Source organism: Tribolium castaneum, chromosome 9, assembly GCF_031307605.1.
Source record: "Tribolium castaneum strain GA2 chromosome 9, icTriCast1.1, whole genome shotgun sequence".
Classification (NCBI taxonomy): domain Eukaryota; kingdom Metazoa; phylum Arthropoda; class Insecta; order Coleoptera; family Tenebrionidae; genus Tribolium; species Tribolium castaneum.
The window spans coordinates 10,698,467-10,718,123 of NC_087402.1; the positions used below are offsets into that span (position 1 = coordinate 10,698,467).

The 19,657-nt window shown below is 34.9% G+C and overlaps 1 protein-coding gene across 1 annotated transcript in view; it reads right to left on the bottom strand.

Moving 5' to 3' along the window:
• Positions 1-795: 795 nt before the first annotated feature.
• The window catches only part of LOC662117 (leucine-rich repeat-containing protein 24), a 33,867-nt gene continuing 15,005 nt past the window's right edge, over positions 796-19,657 (bottom strand). The window contains exon 2 of the mRNA XM_968234.4: positions 796-7,866. Coding sequence (XP_973327.1) covers positions 6,072-7,850 — 1,779 coding nt within the window. The 5' untranslated portion in view covers positions 7,851-7,866 and the 3' untranslated portion in view covers positions 796-6,071. The remainder of the gene's footprint in view (positions 7,867-19,657) is intronic.

Genomic DNA, 19,657 nt, shown 5'->3' on the forward strand with positions numbered 1-19,657 from the left:
CGCTTGAAAAAATTATTATATAAAATGAAAATTTTTGATTCATCTCATAAACATGGACAATGTTTATTATAATTTGGATATAAAAGAGAAGTGATGTGTACACACAGACTTGCCTCCTTTGCTTAATATGTCGAAAAATTTAGCTGGCAGCAAGGCCTAAAGTGGTTAATCTTGGGTTTGGCGAGTGTGTTTCAAGCTGTTTATTCCTAAACAAGCGGCAACCTTTCGGTAGTATGGAAAGCAGTTTCTCGTCCGCTTTAGAGGACACTAAATAATAGCCTCCATTTGACTTCCGGACATGTGGGATTCTTGCCGTACATCTTCCCGTTATTGAACTCATGTTAACTTGCAAAATGTTTAGTTATCTATCTCGTCGATAAAAAAGATTTCTTCCACGTTCGCGGAAATAAATTTATCGTTCGCGTTTTCTAGAGGTAACTTAGTAAACCTAAAAGCAAGTAAACTAACAACAATCATGCTTGGGATTTATGTCGTGAATTATATTTGTCCCAAGATTACATTACCATTATCTCGGAAGCCGCAAGGAAGAGGGATGGCGCACAAGAAGGGTTTGGGGATATATCGTATCGCTACGCGGACGTTATTGCTCTCCAAGCTTTAAAGTGTCTTATCTTCTCCAACCTAGACGCATTGTCACACAGGTTTTTACTTACTTAAAAAAGATATAAAACTTTCATTTTTATTTTATTGATAGTCGTTATGCCGAGTGCTCTACTTTGGCAAACGGCTCAAAGAGTGAGAGAGGAAAAAAGGGACTTGACAAAAACACAAGTGTTTTATTGAATTTTATTACAAAAGTGACAACATCAACATTACTTTACGTCTTAAGTGACTAGAATATGGCACCACGGGTATCTACAGTACATACTAATGGGGAGGCGCGCTATTTGCCCTCCTGTGGTTCACTAAACAAATTAATATTACCATCTCCCACATGTGTGCTTCCCTACGAGTACAAATTTAACAGATAAACAGTCTATATCGTCACGGAGTAGGCTGATACTACGAATTATGCGCCAACAAGCTGATTTATCAGAGTCGAGCTCAAAAGTTTTGCCCCAAGATTCACAAAGTTATGGAATAAGAAAATAAATACAGGTGATGCGATACAATCGAGAAGTTTTCTAATTACATAAGTCGGCGGACAACAAATTGAATAAAACTCGAATGATAAATTATTTATTGCCATTTCGATGAGCTCCAAATCGAATGAGCCTTCCCATTCAAGGGCCTTTTCAATCACGAGATAAGGTATTTGCCTATTTAAAGTTTCAAAACTGTCCGGACGAATGAAAAGGTATTCAAGCTCCCTCCTGATGGTTTAATTTTTCACCGCTCTAATTTTCTGCTCATTTACTCAAACATGCGATGAAATTTATTGTTTTGTAAGTTTTATTGACTTGAATGGAGATTTTAATATTCAAACTTTTGTCGCATAAAGTGTTTCAACGATGCGAGAAGTGGAAGATAAAGACTTGAAGATATTGGAACGCGATTTTTATGGAGTCATAGAGGTTCAGTAATGCTCGTTTAAACTAGGGACATGCTACTTGAAATGGATTTAGTTTAAATCATGACAAGAAAGATAAATGGAAAGCTTTTAATTTAATATGAAGGGTCATTGCTGAAATAGCCAATAAAAATTTTACAGGACGCATAAAAACGCGGCTTTATTTCTATTCCTAAAATAAAAACCGCCACTTCCGTGGCAAGAATTTTAACTAATTGGTGATCATTTTATTCAATTTTGTTGTTGTAGACGAACTTTAATAAAGTAAAAAGCTGTTGCAAACTATTCTGCACTAAATTCCGCCGAGATATTGCCATGTTAACAATTTTGGCGTCTGATATTCGTCTCTCAAGACAGTGACTAAAGTCAGATGGGTACTAAACTAACGCTCATTGACAATAATGTCCGTTACAATTACGCTGACTTGCTCCATCTAGCATTAACTCTAATCCATTGTAATTCATGCCCGACACTGTTAATTACCAACGTACATTAGATCAGTACTTGTCTATTAAGAATCAACGAATTCAATTAAACCGGATTTTTATCACAATTTCTGCGCCAACAGGTTGTGTACGAGTATTTAATTAAAATCGGGCAACGGTCATTTTAAAAGAATGATGAGTGTCGAGCTTAACGCGGCAACGTTTTGCCGAACAAAATGAATATAAGGTACATGCTGAAAGAAATTTAATTAACAAAAGCTTTGAATATAAAGGATTTATGGTTATTAAATCAGTGTTTGAAAAATCATGTCTGTAGCAGCTGAATCAACAAATGGAATTGAGTCGGTAGAACGACCTGGATGATTTCTATGATTAACTTTTGTTGCGACTACTGTTTGGAAATGGTTTTAAAGAGATAACAAATCACATTTAATGCAAATATGTTTGATTGTGGTGTGGCTTTGCAATTAATGTGACACCAACAATTAAATAAGCCATGTCCACAGAGATCACTAAACGCGGAATTAGACCAGATTAATTAACTAATTAAACGAGGAAAAACGCAACTCACCCAAAATAATAAATCGTTAAAGCATGAATTACCTGGAACAACTTTTTTATTTTTAGTTAATTTGTTACATTTTTTCTAAATTCAGGAAACTTAGTTGAAAGCAGATGATCACAGACATCACAGTTTAGTGACCCATGTTAGTTCAGAGACAAAATGTCGTGTCAGTTGCTCTATTCGTTACAATTTAGCTAAAGATAGTTACGAGAGGAATAAGAAAAGAACACCAAGCACAAAAGACTGAAATGCTGATTGAGTGTTGATACTATGATAGAAAAATTAAATTTTCACGATAAGCTAAGAGCATTGACAACAATAATATTTTTACTGAACTAATAGGGACTTATTTTTTCTTAAAAGCATTAAAAAAATCTTAGATCTAGTAAAAAATTTCCGGATAAATAAAGGCTCAATTGCTTCTATGGATAACTACAAGGTAAGTCTCTTAACCGTATATTTTTACTGTACCTATCTTAAAATTAATTTAATATTAATTAATTTTAATCATAAGAAATTACAGAACAATTCTAAAAAACTCACAATCATAGAAAAAAAACATTTAATAGCAAACTCTGATTCTTATCCACTAGTTTTGCAGATACAGTAAAATATATTTTTAGCAGAATCACCCTGTATATAAGTCGTATCAACACAAAACTCACTCTTTGTCAAAAATTCGAAAAACGGCTTTTTGAAGCTGTTACATTTAACATTTAAACAGGAATTCTAGATTCTATTGATTTTTGCAAATACAGTGAAACTATACAAAAATTTCGGTTTGAAGCAAAATTCACTGTACAGTTTTACACTTCGGGTACTAACTTGTTACTTTTGGAATCAAATGAAATTGTAGCATGGCTTTATACGACAGTATGAATTTTTTTACAGTTATTATATTACTTATTAGATATTGAATTGAAAATTTAAGACGTGTACGACTTATCTGGGGTTTAGTGATTTTTTTAATTCTTTTAATTTATTTCGGTTTAATTGCAAAATTCATTTAATCATTGAGTTAATAACTAAAACTCACTCTTTGCTTTTTATAAAGCTAAATTACTATTCAACAACAAAATTTTAAATTTCATTGATTATCACACAAAAAAGTTTCTTGCATTCTTTCGATATAACACACCGTTTTTGAGTAAAATCAATTTAAAAAATTTTAAAACCTAAATAGTATGTTATGAAAATTAGAGAAAAACAACCAGAACTAGAGAGAAAACAGTCTTTCGACGTCAAACCACATCAATTTGTAGGGAAAAGTCAACGTTTCACTTCTTTTGCTAGGGGCATTTTCAGGGTAAGGTCTGGCCGCGAAAGTCTCCCTGTTTCATTGATTACCATCGACACGAGCCCTTAAGAACTTTTTAAATGTTGCAAGCCTTTGAGAATTTACGAGGCACGAATATTTCTAAACTTAGAAGGGTCACCAGACTAAAATGTCCCACAGAAACACCGCGAAATGGCACTAACGAAGTGAGTGCCATGAGCCCTTAGGTACTTTTCCAATTCTGATAAAACCACTAACTTGACAATTATTATCTACCTGAAAATTTGGTCCTATAAAAACACTGTTAAAAAAATCATGACCCTCGCAAACGTCTACTAGTTTTATCATTAAACATTGATTTATATAGTTTACGGCATTCAATTTTTACTATAACCAACTTTCACTAAATACAACCAACTTTCAATAGTTTGTTGCAAATACCTCACAACTTATTTATAATCACAGAGAGAGTTTTGCATTTAAACCCTCATGTAAAGGTGATTCTGATTAATTACAATCTCAAACACTACATATTATAGAATATGATTATCCTTGATTATGCTTAATATTCCTACATTTACCTTAGAAACGACAAATGTGGTGTTCGGGATTGAAATTGATCACCCGGTATATTTTGCATACCAGAAAATAAAATTTTCAACGTAATAATATATAAATAAAATGTAGTAGTATTGTCCAAAATCCAGTTGGAAAATATAGTTATATAGTACAAGTCCGTAAAGTGGGGTTTTACTGGACAAGTAAGCAAATCCCAGGACGAGTCGACGACGAGTCCTGGTAGCTTACGAGTAGCAGTAGATCATTTTCCGGACGTAATGCGTACAACATTTTTTTTGCAACCGTGATGAGGATTTATTCATCTCGAAGGAGCGTCTAACGTCATTAACAATGTTAAAAACACGACTGCAGTTGCAATACCTCATTCTTCATGTAGCTATTCTGCACATAATTGTACATTTAATACTTATAATAAATAAATCCCCAAACTTCCAATTTCATTGCCTCGTTTTTACCGGACTAGTCCGGGAAAAATCATCCAGCGGACTAGTCCGGTAAAATGGTACTTTCCGGCATGAATATTATGAAAGTAAAATATTGATTACGATACGGATGAAAAAAAAATGCACGATTGAGCTCAATTTGATTGTTTACTAGACTGTTTCCAAGTCAGTAAAGTTTCCCAAAAGATATACTTACTATACAACTTTTACTTCCTAATCACTTTATGAGGGATGTGTCAGGCAAGATCGTACAAATGTTCAGCTGCTGATCAAGTGACACGAGTACCGCCAATCACGACGGTACTTAAAAATTTGTATTTAGCATTAATAACAAGGAAAATTTAGAAAATTACTTTTACTAAAAAAACCATTAGCAAAAAACACTAAATTATAAAAAGTATAATTTTTTTGAGAGATTCTTTACAATAAATATTGTACCTAACTTGTTTGGAAAGCAATTTCTAAACTCTTTAGGTAAGTAACTATTAAACAATGTTAGGATCGCCATAAAAAACGCCATAAACATCACAAACGTTAAGGATTATCGATCAGACATTTAATTGAAGTCGTCAAAACAATTGTTTTTCATCGGTAAAATCTCCTTACCGTTCTTGATACTTAATATGCTATAAAGTATTTAATTTTTTTTATAACAAGGTGCATTTCACATTCTCAAAAGCATTTTTTCCCACAATTAGACGAATTTTTATATTTCATATCAATGGACAGATCAAGAAAAAGTTAGAGATAGGTATTAAGTACTTCATTTTATGATTATACGTTGTTAAGGGTGATAATATTTACTGGAGAATGTAAAGCCACTACAACTCTAAACGATGAAAAAAGCTTCATAGAAAAACACAAATGGTATTATTTTTATTGCTTCTGCAGACTTGGTTTAAAATTCCATACAATCACTAATGTTTTCAATTAGTTTACTAGTGCTGGCTCGTTAACATCATTGTGAAAATTTAGAGACGGTTTTAAATAAAAAGTAATTGGGAAAAAACTGTATTCGACGCTGACAATAGAGCTTGTTGAACAATATTCACTCTACACATTATGGTAATATCGTGATTTATTGCATAAATTTGGAAACGCTTCCGATTAAGTAATTTATTACGAAAAAAATTCTAAAACTCTACAGTATATACACAGTCTAGATAAAGAAATCGGGATACAAAACCTAACTAAAACATTACCCTGTGATTGCATTCGCGCTCTCTTAACACTATACGACGGCCGGTTCTCCCTCATATCCCTCATCTGGACTTTCGGTCATCGCTTCATTTCCAGCCTCATTGGAATCAATCTTCTCATCTTCGGTTTGAGCTCCGACGCAGCGTTTGATAATTCCGCTCGGCGGCTCATAAACCATCTCATTGGGATTATTATTAACCATGTGTAGATTCGCGGGCACACAAACCGGCCACTGAATCGAACAGCAAGGAGCTCCGTCATTTGACGGCAACGGATATCCGTCAGCTGTGTAACGGACATCGGTGTGGTAATGATCGTAAGCCAGGAATTCGGCTTCTTGCGAGTATCTCGGTCTTTGGAGTGATTGTCGTTTGGGCCTACTCGGCAGCGTTCGGTAGTAATTCGTCGGGAGTTTCGGAAGGCCGTAGTCGAGGGGGTAGCCCTCGGAGTCGAGCCATCGGTGGTTGATAAGGTCGGGGTTTTGGTCTTGGAAGAGCAAAGTTGGGCTTTGGTGATTAGGAACCGGGTGATCCTCGCAGACGTAAAGTGTGTCGTCGTCGGGGGTGGGCTTGGGGTTAGTGTCCTCTTCGGTTTTTCCTTGCAGGGGCTCTTTCCGCCGTTTGCATCGGAGGATCGATATGATGATACCGGAGATTATTAGGAGGGCTAAAACGACAGCTCCGATCGCCGCCGCTAGGAGACATTCGAAAGGAAACTCAACGATAATTACAATCGGATCTTCTTTAATAATTATCTTGATTGTAAAATTCGATTGCGATGTTCCAGCGGCGTTTTCGGCGTTGCAGATAAATGTACCATTGTCTTCGGAGTTGGCGTTATAGATGAACAGTTCACTGCGCTTGTTCTCCGCGCCCTCCTCCACGAAGTAAATCAAGTGGATTCCCGGGGATACGATGGTATTGTTCTGGAGGATCTGTCCGCGGAACCACCAGGAGACGGAAGCTTCCGGGATAGAATGCACGTGACATTGCAGAGATACGTTCTTGCCTTCGGCCAGCTCCAGATAAAACGTTGTGGGGGATACGTCAGGAAGACAAGCGAGTTCAGAGACCGGTATCGATTTAATAACCCGGGAAGCGAGTCGAGGAGGCCCTGAACAAGTCGGCTCTTCGGAGATGGGCACGTTAAAGCGCCCCAGCCAAACGTGCAACTCCTTAATGTGACAGTCGCACTCCCAGGGATTCCCCCGCAACTCCACACCTTTCAAATTCCTGGGTAATTCCCCCCGAATCGTCCTCAAACCATTATCTTCGAGGAGTAGCCACTCCAGACTGTGCAAGCCTTGAAAAGCCCCGTCCTCAATCTCCACAATTTTGCATTTATCGAGCTCGAGTGTGCTGAGATACGATAAATGATTGAAAGCCAGTCTTTTTAAAACGGTTAAAGGGTTCGAGCTTAGAGTTAGTCTCATTAAAGAAGGACAGTCCACAAACGAACTCGTAGGCACCGTTTCAAGCAAATTCCGAGAGAGATCGAGCTCGACCAAGTTTGACAAACCCTTGAAAGTTTTCTCGTTTATTATTTTTATTTGACAATTGGACAAATAAATGCGCTGCAAGTTAATCAGTTGTTTGTTGCTGAATAGTTCGCGACGGAGATTGCTGAGGAAGTTGCCGGAGAAATCCAGGACTTGAGTACCCGGATCCAAGCCGTCGGGGATGTCGGTCAGACTTTTACCGGAACAGATCACAGTTTGCTTGCCATTTTTCCACTTGCAGGAACAGGAGACGGGGCATGAGAGGCTTCTTTCAACGAGCATTCCAAGCAAGACCAGCCAATAAACCCACATTTTCCATCACTCGACCCTGAAACAGACCAAAGAAATCGTATTTAAAATTTAAATTAATATCCGGCATAACGTGTTTTTTACTCATAAATGCTCGTATAAGTTATTTGCCAACTTTTCTCCTGTAGAACACCTTAAAACTTTCGCTAAGACATCGCCAGGATAACGCTCCAACTATTTCCATTTAAGATTTCTTTCCTATTTATTTATAAAGTTGGGGGACGAAAATTCTAATAAAAATGCACAACAATCCGAAACAGTTCATAAATCATGGAGTGGCGTTGCGCAAATTATTTTTGAAGCGCAAAATAATGCGATAAATAATTTATAATGGCATGTTTGTCGAAACCGACATTAACACAAACTCTATTGAATTTTGATCGCGGTGAAAAGAACGTAATAGTTTTCATATTTTTACTCGTCTGTTTTATTGTGTTTCAGATAATTCAATTCATTCGGTTTTAAATTGAAACGGGAATAAAATATTGTTTCAATTTTGTGTACGATTCGAAAGATGTTTTGACGTGTGTTTGTCTAGAATAAAGTAAATATTTGTGTTACTCTAGATGAAAATCGGCGGTGTTTAAAGGAAAATTCAGCGAGAAAACTGGGTCGAATTTTGTAATTTTTCTGTGCCCTAACAATGGCTTGGGATTGATCGAAGCTGACCGGTGTAGGGGAGCATTTCCAATTCAAACGATGTCTGGTTCAATGAATGACCACACAACAGAGAATGATTGCGTTTGGGCACGTTTTTTGCATTTTACATTTATTTTCGTTTGTTTAGTGTCTAGTCTTTGTGGAATTATGTGAGTTGGAGATGTATGTCCATAGAAAGGTGGGATAATTTTAACTTTATTAAGCAAAAGGAGCACAAAGTGTGACGTTTTAAGCTTTTGGTGAGACACACAGATACATCAGTGCTTAAAATAATGGCTCAGCCGTTCATTACACGGGATTAAGGATCTGCAGAGGATTTGAAACTGGAATTTTCCTCGTTTTACATAACGCATTAAATATTTCTTGCTCCACGTAATTACTTAATCAAGTGCAAAAAGGGAAAAACTCAAGAAACGACTGAAATAATCAGAGTTGAAAAAAGTCAAAATCCGTTCTAATAATCCTCCGAGGATTCAAAGAGATTATAACCTCATGCTCGTCTAATAGGGTAAAGGGATTAGCGACGAATTCTTTCCAAACTTTCAGCGCATCAACATTTTTGTATCAAACTTTCCCGATAATAAATTAGAATTAATCAGATTCAAATCCCATCGAATAATAGAGCGAAAATAGCACAATATGCTGCTCGAAACTTTTTATCAAGAAGTGAGGAGGTTAAAGTTATTCATCAATCTTTCCCGAGCAGAGATCATTGATTTAATTCCAGTTCGGCCAGATCCATTTTCTCCAAATTTATCGCTCGACGCTTCACAATTTTCACTTCTTAAATTAACAATAAAACTTCCGACGTTTTATGATCGACGTTAACATCACACTTTCCAAAAATAAAAACCAACTCGTCGCTGCGAAACCCACTCATCAAATATTCACAATAACTGCTGTTGAGTCAGGTAGAAAGGACCCAATCTATCCTTGTAAAGCAAAGCTTTATGTTACGTCCTCGTGACAAACACACAGTGACCCTAGAAAAATTTGAGAGGATAAATTACATTTCACACCGTAGCTGATAGACGACACCGTATGCCTGAAAATTTCATGAACAAAAATCGAAAACGCACAAAAATTCAATTTAGATTGATCGTGCGATGCGGCAAAACGATCTCTAGTTAGCCAACACAAATCGTAAATTGTTATCACTGCAAATGCAGCGGATTGTTTCTTTTTGTTCGGAACGGTTCGATAATGCCCCCCATCTGGCCCAGATACTGCAATTATAACAGCAATTACTAAAAAAATTGAAAACGTAAATGGTTTACTATTTCGAACTCAAACACACTGTAATTCACATTTTATCTAGAACTCCGTAACGTTACTAGTTCTCAAATAAAAACAGAAATTTACTGATTTGTTGATTAAACAAACATATTTGAGTATTGTGTACATGTGCAAGTAGTTTTGTTTTTTCAGGGTTGTTGTCGGGATTTAGGAAGCCCTATTAGGTAATGAGGTAGTCTATAGTGGGATTAAAAAGGCTTCTTTAACACAGCGCACGTGATTTTGCTTCAATAAAACACGTCTCTTGACAATAGTGAGAAGGAAATCCTTCATAAATTGAATCAATTTCGGTCGTGATCAGAATTCCGTCGATATCTTCCCAAAGTACTGGGCGTCGTAATTTTTCTTTACTTTTTGTCGAGTCGTTAAATATTTCAAGAGTAAGTAATTGTGAGTGTTTATCAAAAGTCCGTCGATAAGAATTGGAAAGGAATCTTTCTCGCGCAGATTGAGAGAGCAATCCTGCTTTATTGGATGCAATAAAGCTAAGCACTGTTTGCGAAACAATGAAAGAAAGGGGATAATGTGAGTCTGCGCCAAACTTTTTCGAAAATTTATTCTATTTGTAAATCAGAAAATCCTGAGGGACAAACGAGTCCACTTTAGAATGCAAACAAGACCCTAACTTCTTTCCTTTTTATTTCAAACCGCGCCGACTCCAATTTCGCACATAGGCCCAAGGGGAAATGTTGACGAGACGCTATCAAATATAAAATATTGCAGGGACAACAAGACCACTTTTAGCGCGCTTTTCATTCAATCATGAACATTTCTGTGTATAGATTGGCGGAAATGGCTCGGACGTGTCGCTGCAATTAAATCAAATTCCAGATTCGGCCGCTACTTTGTACCAGCGAGTGCACTTTACTCGTTTTTTTATTGAAAATAAAGTGATATACGGGCAGAAGGCCATAAAGCTCGCCTTAGAGCGGGATATAAAAGTCGAGTTTATTCGGGTTCTGGATCATCCCGCAGAACGTTCGCTCGCTTTTCTAATTAGTTGTTTGCGAAACCCTTTTTCTACTAGAGTTGCTTTTCGATGTATCGATCATGTTGAGGAGCGAACGTTCAATTTAAAGCTCATTACGGCATTTTTCTCCAAGATAAACTTCCACAGAATGTAAACTAATTTAAGTTTTGGACACGGAATATCCCTATCGGCATTCAAACGGGCGTTTATTGCACTTCCGCCACCAAAGTTTGAATACACGATCTTGATGCAATATATCATTAACGATGGCCAAAGACCACACCCTACGCAATTTTGTCCATTGTTCCGACGATTGTTTGTGGCAATGTTTGGTGTCAAACAGTTTGCTTGACACAGCAAACAGATTAATTTATTCAGTACTCCGGCGACCTATCGACGAAACGGTTATTGTAAACTAACGCCTAATCGACCGTGTACTGAATCGGTCATGCTCACTTGCTGATGCTACCTGCAAGAGCTAATTTATCGCAAAACTTTGACAAAAGTCACAATAAAAAGACGCAAAACGAATTTTCATTTGACTCACTCGCAGGCAAACAGTGAAATCGGCTCCGAGAAACCACCCCTCAGTTTCAAGGTCAAGTTCAAGTTCAAAGAATGTTAACAAAAATTTTGGAAAAACAACACTAAAAACATACACACCTCATTAATTTCCTCATTTCTCAAACAATAATTAGGCATATTGACAATACAAATATTGCTATAAAATTAATAGGTATTTGTAACCGTAACACAAATATTTTTACAGATTTAAAAAATATCTACAAATACGAAAAAAAAAATAATAAAAAAGTACGAGTACAATTCACAAAGCTGCCTTGCTGACACGTACTTCCTAAAAAGTTCTAAAATTGATTCTAGCCACAGTTAGATCTGTAGCAAGATAAATAGTATTTCAACAAACTGACTAATTCTAACCTAGCTAACAAAAAACACGAAGTAATAGACATTTTTTAAAATCTTCTGTAGAGCAAAATTAATGTACCTCGACTGAAAACAATAAAAACAATTAATTAATCAACAAACAAATAAACATCAATCAATCAACAAATAAACTTGGATCAAATGCTGACAAGATAAATAAGAATATACAGAGTGTATCAGAAATACGTGTATTATTTTTACCAATAAAAATAATAATAGTAATAAAATAAAATAAAACTCATCAAGTTCAACAACTTTTCTATATAAAATTTTGCCAAATTCTCAAATATTATTTTCACTGTTTTCCTCCTTTCTTTTATGCAAACGAGCCGGTCAGTATTTAATAATTAGCTTGTATACATAGCAATAATTTTCATTGTTGTTTTAAATTGTTTAAATTGCTCCTTTTTATCACAACGAAGATAGTTCTGCACTCTTATTTTTGTACCCATAGGCGGGTACACATTTCAATGTTTTCTTTTACAAATTTTAACTAAATCTGCGAAACTTTTATTGAAAAATAACAAATAGAAAAAATGTTTTATTTGTTCAATTCTGTAACCCGTTAAAATTAACACACGTATTTCTGTAGCTCAGTTATTATTAAAGTTAGACTCTTCATATTTTGTAAGCGTTATTTATACTCTAGGATGCATTTTAAAAAAATATTTGTAGTTATACAGAGTGTCCCAAAAAAGTGTCAAAGTGTGACGTCTTGATAATATTTTTTTAATGGCAAGCTATTAATTTTTTGCACTCATTAGAACACCCTTTTAGCTTCTTCTATGTCCCTACAGTTTTATCACTTTTGTTCAGTGATTACTGTTAAAAAAATAAAAACCAAAAAAATCGGTTTTACACCTTTAGAGTCGGTTTACAGAAACCAAAATTAAAATATAATTCAAGATTAAACTAATTGGAATTAAATTGTCATTTAAAATTCATTGACAAATATAAAGTTAATTTCGAATTAAATTTTAATTGCGATTAAAATGTTCTTTAAACAGGTCCTTAGTTTTAAAAATTACAAAAAAAAAACAAACAGAGCACGTTTAATAACATTATTACTAGATACGTGTTAAATAAGGTTTAATAGACCTATTAATTAACTTTTTATTTTGCTTATTTTAAATGGGAATACCTGTTTTCATATCATTCGATGCGAAATTAAAAAACGAACATTTTTTTCTTACTACAACCCTAACGTAAATAACACCGTGGGAGTTATTTGTTGCAAACTCGTTTTGTCAACTATTTTAATGGCAAATTTAATTAATAAAAATCAGCACTGTTTATTTTATGTCAATCGATACGAAATTAAAAAACAAAAAGTTTTTGTTAGAACAAATCTATTGCAAAGTCTAGTACATTCGAAATTATTTGCTAAAAGCTTTTCTGTTCACAACAAATGGCCTTAATGAATAAAAGTCCAACGCTTAAAATTTTTGTCAACTAACTTCAAATGTGTTGAGATTTGCAAATGTACTGTGATATTAAGAAACGTTCTTTCAAATTTCAAATTTTAGTAATTCAGATCAAATAAACTTATTAATGAATAAGTCTATCAGACCTTGTGTAACACGTATCTGGTATAATGTTATCACGGAAACACTGTTTGTATTTTTTTTAATTTTTAAAACCAAGGTGTAGAACGAAAAGGTCATCGATATGAACCCAAAAAAATAATCACATGCCATTAAAAAAACTATATTATGACGTAATATTTTTTTGGGGACACGCTGTATAATCAAAAATATTTTTCTGCAATCCGTCCTAGAGTATAAATAACATCTATAAAATCAAATTTCAAATTTAATAATAAAGACGTATGATAGGCAAGACCCAAAACACTAAAAATCATTTAAAAAGTATAACTACCTGCATATTAAAAGCATGTTTTGTTCTAGTTATAGTGGCGGTCAGCTCGATTTGCGTGTGCGTCATCAATTTCATTTTTTCATTACCAACACAAAGCTATAAAAAATTATCAAAAACAATGCAAATTTAAACAGCTAAGGGCTATCTAAGGGTGGTATCCTTGAACATTAATTTACATGTGCACTTCGACAACACCGTCAAGTATCACGAATTTGTCAAACTGACATTGACAGTAAATTATAGACGTCGTCGCATGATTGTCGAAAGTGTTATCGGTGTTAATCGCAAGTATTTTCTGTTCGTTTATTGTGTTTTGTGATTTGCGTTTCGTTAGGTTTTTGATTCTGCGTTTATTAGTTCTTGTTTTGTAAATCTGTATTTTTTGTAACAACTCATAATTTAAACACTTCGTAACCTCAAAAAATATTTGATAGTTTGTCACCGCTATGCCCCTACTATGTAAACGTAGTGACAGAAATGTCAGATGACGCACACGCAAATGGAGCTGAGCGCTACCATACCCCTTCACATTTTCTATTGGAGTTTTAATCTACTACAAAAGTAGGCTATAATTGCTTCTGGCAATCATCTATTTCCTGTTAAATCGTCTTTTATTTAGGTGTAAGACGTTTCAAATGGTCTAAGGTAGCGTAAATGCAATAACTAAACCCAAGAAATATTGAGAAATTAGTAAAAAAAAACTATACATGATAGTAAAAAAGCAAAGGCAGGTATTAGCACGATTTGACCTTAATATTCATACTAATTTAATTTAATGCAGGATATTGTTGCAGACCAGTGTGTATACATAATTGTACAGAAATCTATTAAGGCTGAGAAACCAATTTCAGAGACCTAGTGGAATCACCAAACCTTTTACGTTTTCAATTTTTCAAAATCGTGTAATGTGCCCTGCGGAAAAGCAACGAAAGCGATCCTTGACGTCGTTTTAACTAATGAACAGCGAAGCAATTATTTAACGCCGTCCCCGTTTTGTTTGCTTATTTTCCGTTAGAAAACATCTGTGGGAAATAGTGGAACTAAGCTAATTGTTGTCTAACTCCCAAAATAAAATAATAAAGTTGTGAGCAGTCGTCGACTGAGTTTGCTGATAAAACAGTGGATTGGTTATGTCCAAATATTAGTTTGATTTTTTGCGATGCTCCGCTTTAATGATAATAAAAGCGTTATCGATTCGGTGTAAAGATACGTGTATAAAAGACACATTACAACGTAATGCACTCCACAAGTTTAGGCATAAACTGCTCCCGAGCTCCGCAACATATTCCCAGGGCTCACATCTTAGTTAGAACCGGGAAGCGGAACTTGGTTGGTTACTTCGAAAGTGTGTCTAATTGTTGCAAATCGTCGAAACCAGCAAACTGGTTTTTATAACTATTAATTAATTTTAATTGTGGACAGAAGAGAAACGATTCTGCAGAGCGAATTCGCTTGACAAATGATGTAGCCGCCATAAATCATCTCAAGTTTTATCTAAATTTTTCATCCTTGTTATCAAATGGTGTACAACAGTTGCGGCTGTGGCTGCGAGGACAAGTGAGAGTGATGGTAATTAAACCGTTTTAAAGGGAGAGCGACTTGGAAAAAGTTGCGAGCCGCGGCGTCTCAAACAAAAAGTAATTTCGTGATCAATATTTGCCTGTAATTATTTAAATAAGTTGGAGGGAAAAAACGTGCCACGAATATGAAATTTCCTCCAAGAATTGAGTTTCTGTTGCGAAATTGGCGCTATTAAAACTTTTGCCAACTAATTATTAACCTTTATTTAGTCGTATTGAGGATTTTTCGAATTTAAATGAGTCCGGTGGCAGATGAAAGGCATCGGTTTCACGTCCGCAGTCACGTTCCTTTATAGACTTGTTCCGTCGGGAGTAATGAGTTCAATACAAAGTCCGGCCAAATAGTTCAACTCCGCTTGACACGGTTTACTAGCAAGTGATAATTATTCCGTCCGAGTACCCGATAAGTCAAAAACCAAGATGAACCCTTTTCGCAAACATCTGACTCAACCATCGATCAATCAACAATCCCAAACATTCGAGTTTGAACGTCACTCACTTGTCTGCTGCTTTTCACCAGGCATTCTTAACATTTCCAGGTTAAATGGGCGAAAGGATTCCAGATGGTTAATTGTGAAATAAAACGAAACTGAGTCGAGCCGATTTCTAATCGAAATTTTTCGACAGAGGCCGTGCCGTAATTGCACACCGATCGGTCAAGTTTAAAACATAGGTTGATTAGTCTTCAAGCGACTTGAAAAGACAAAAATCCGGGCTTAATGGATCAATCATCATCAGTGTTTGTTCCTCTTAACTGCATCGACTAAAATGATGGAGGAGTCGCAACGGTAACCAATAACAGCAACGTCAATACCAATTGCACAATGGGACGTATTTTAATAGAGATTCGCTGTTTCTCTTATAGAGCTTTGACGTTAATCTTAAACGTTGATTTCACAAGAGCATGTGCCAGTGACAAGCAGGTTATTACTGTTCTGATTTAAACGCACAAGTGGCAGTCAGGTTACCGGTTTTGAACAAACAATAAATTCCTTCTGCTGCTGCCGCCGTTTCGATTTCATGACTTTTCGATGGCTGCACCAAAACTCCCACTCTGAATTATTTCGGCCATATCGTATGGCTGTCGTGCAAATAGAGAGATATCATATCTTTTTGAATCCGACAAGACAAACGTTCCGGATTCGCAGATTTTGCATCCTAATACCAACTTTTAAAATGCAAATTTTAGACGATTCCAGCGCCGATCGAAAACCTTCCTCCTGTGCACACACTTACCGGAAAATTAAAAATATTTCGGTTTACACCCACATTTTCATCGATGGAAATATTAAAATTTAATTAAAAACACAGCCAAGGAACGTAATTAAATTCGGAAGCCATCGTATCCGGTTTTAATTATAACATTTTTTAATTTAGCACAAGTAAAAACATTAAGAAAGCAGCGATTATGCTTTACAATAGTTGGAGCTTTACGCGAAAAGCTATTAAGATATCCTCCAGGCTCTTGACAACGATGTGGAGAGGTTATTATCACCCCAGGTGAGGTCATAATAGATTTCGAGAGTTATTAATACACTACTTATCCAACAATAGGCGTCTGTTAATTAATAAAATTCGAACAAGATGAAAACATATCAGTAGGGAGTACAAGATTATTTGATCCTCTGTTACTTTTTTTTCTTTGTAATGTTTTATTTAGAAGAAAGCGATTTATGCAGTCGGGTGGGTCCAAGGGATTTAAATTGAAAACGTTTCATTGCATTTTAAACTCGTTTAAAAAATGTGGTCAATCTAGCTGCTATATGAGCGCAGTACGTGGAGGTATCGATCACTTCATTTCTGATCTGTTTAACATGCTGTGAAATATATAGAGCAAAGCGTTCTGATTTCATGCAAGAATATCTCAGGTCATGCAATATTCCACCAAGCTCAAATTTAATTCCTAATAGATCGTTTAAGACAAAGTTGCATTCGTCGACTTGATGGCTGAATTTCACAATTACCTTCGCTTCAGCAATAAAAAACTAAATTAAATGTGATGCATAAAGTGCTAAATGTACTGTAAACAATGTAAAAGCGACCCTCGGCTATACAATAAAATAAACACGCACAAGATACACACTAATTTTATTTTTCAAACATACCCACGGGTGTGTCACAGTCTATAACTTTTTTGCTGAATGGAATATTGCTATGATGTTTTTATTATCCGATACATCAACTTAAAATCCACAATTTAAAAATATTTTCCTATATATTGTTGCATTATTGGAATCTACGCAAAAATAATGTAACTTTATAAAAACTATTATGGGTCTATCTTTTTACGTTTTAGAACTATTCAATTTTTTGAAAAATCAATGCTATGTCGCCTATGAATATTTTCTGGCAAATTGGTAACAAAAAAATTCATAATACATAATTCATTAGCAAATAGACGACTTAAAGGTAAAGCACGCAGATAATTACTGAGTGTGCCAAAACGCAAAAAGTTGGATATTTCATTTTTTTTAAAGGAACACCCAGTATTTTTTATGTAATGATAGCATTTTTGATAAGCTTTATAACGGTATAAAGTTTGCATAGCAAATTTAACATATTTTTCGACATTTTTCAAAATAATTATTTTATTGCAAGAAAATTTGTTATTCTAGAATCTGATAAGTCAAATGGTACTTTATTTTTTTATATGAACTAATGTGACTAATTAAATTAGTAATCTAATTATTACTTGATACATAAATGCATTTTGCTCATCAATAACTAATAATAAAATAAATAAAAAAAGAAAAAAACCGTTGAACACAAAAAATATTTCAAATTTGCTAAACAAACCGCATATCATTAGAAAGCTTATGAAAAATGCTATCGATACATCTAAAGAAATACATAGTGTTCCAGTTGAAAAAATGATTTATGAGGTGTTTTGGCACACCCTGTACATTATCTGCATGTTTCAAGTAACAGTCGACTATTGCTAAAACTACAGGGAATTCTGAGTATTTCTGTTGCAAAATTTTCGAAAAATATTCATAGGCGACTTCGCAGTGATTTTTCAAAAATTGATCTTTTTTATAACGAAAAGTTGAATAATTCCGAAACGAAAAGACGTAGTAGTTTATATATAGTTACGTTATTTTTGTGCGTAGAATCTAATTATGCAAAAATATATAAGGTGTTCCATTTAAAAAAGTATAACTTTGGTTCACCAGCCTGTATACAACACTCTGTGTATAATAAAAACATTTTTAGTTTGTGGACTTGAAGTCGATATACCAGATAATGAAAACCGCGTGGAAATATTTCAAGTAACAAAAAGTTATAGACTAAGTCACCCTGTATATTTAAATTAAAAATAAAATTTTAGACTCGATTTGTTTATTAAAATACTACAGCTTGCTTCAATTAAACTAATTAGATTTTGATAGCAAGAAAGTGGAACAAAAGCTTTATTATCCTAGAAAAAAAATCTTTCCTTTGTTCGCGTTGTTTATGAACACACAAACCTGTAACAAGCGACGGGATTTCACTTGAAATCCTCACGCAACGATATTTACATTAGAGCATCTACGTGTGCAAGTGTTTTGCTTGCTAAGGTAAACCTGAATGCTTAGGTAGATGTAAAATATCGAACGTACTGATTTTAAATGTAACAGCATACTCGTATAGTGTATTAAGTATCAAGAACGGTAAGGAGATTTTACCGATCGAAGACACAATCTTCAGATCGGTAATCCTTAATAACGTTCGTGGTGCTTATGACGTTTTTTGCAAAATCCTTACATATTTTTAAAGATTTATTAAATAACGTCCAAGGCGTCGACAAAATTACTTACCGACGTCTAATTTTCTTACCAACGCCTTGGACGCAGCAACTGGTAAACACCACGTACTGCCTCGGAAAAAGGCGTGGTAAACAATCAAATAGAGCTCAATCGTGCAAAAATTGTAGAAGGCAGGTTTAAAAACACAGTTATTGACGTTGGGATCAAACGAGCTTATCTTTAAATGCAATTTTTGCGTAATATTTTAGCCACATTCCAAATTAAATGTCTTTGTTTCGCAGGAAAAAATCATGGATATTTGCGTCGCGTCAACAAATGTGTGGTTGTAAACAGCAAGCACATTTTTGATGGCTTTATTGTAATGTACGATTTGTTATAAGTTATAACTGTTTAACCGAAACCCCACCTTAAAAGTTGGAACCTCCCACAACTATGCTAATATGAAATAACAGGATTACAAAAACGAAATTACGAATTTAGTGAATGCTTGTTTCCACAATAATTAATTGTTTGCGAAAAGTTGATATTCCGGGAACAGAACAGGAATAAATAACCGTCAGTGATTTTAATTAAACGTGCACCACTTTTTTGAAAATTAAAGTTGGATCACTTTTCAAGTCAAGATAAGTCCTACATAATAGATTTGCGGTAATTCTGAACGTTCAGTCAAGCACACGATAGTTACATCAAAAGTTCTAAACTCACATTTTAATGGGATTTATGAACCACGTATTC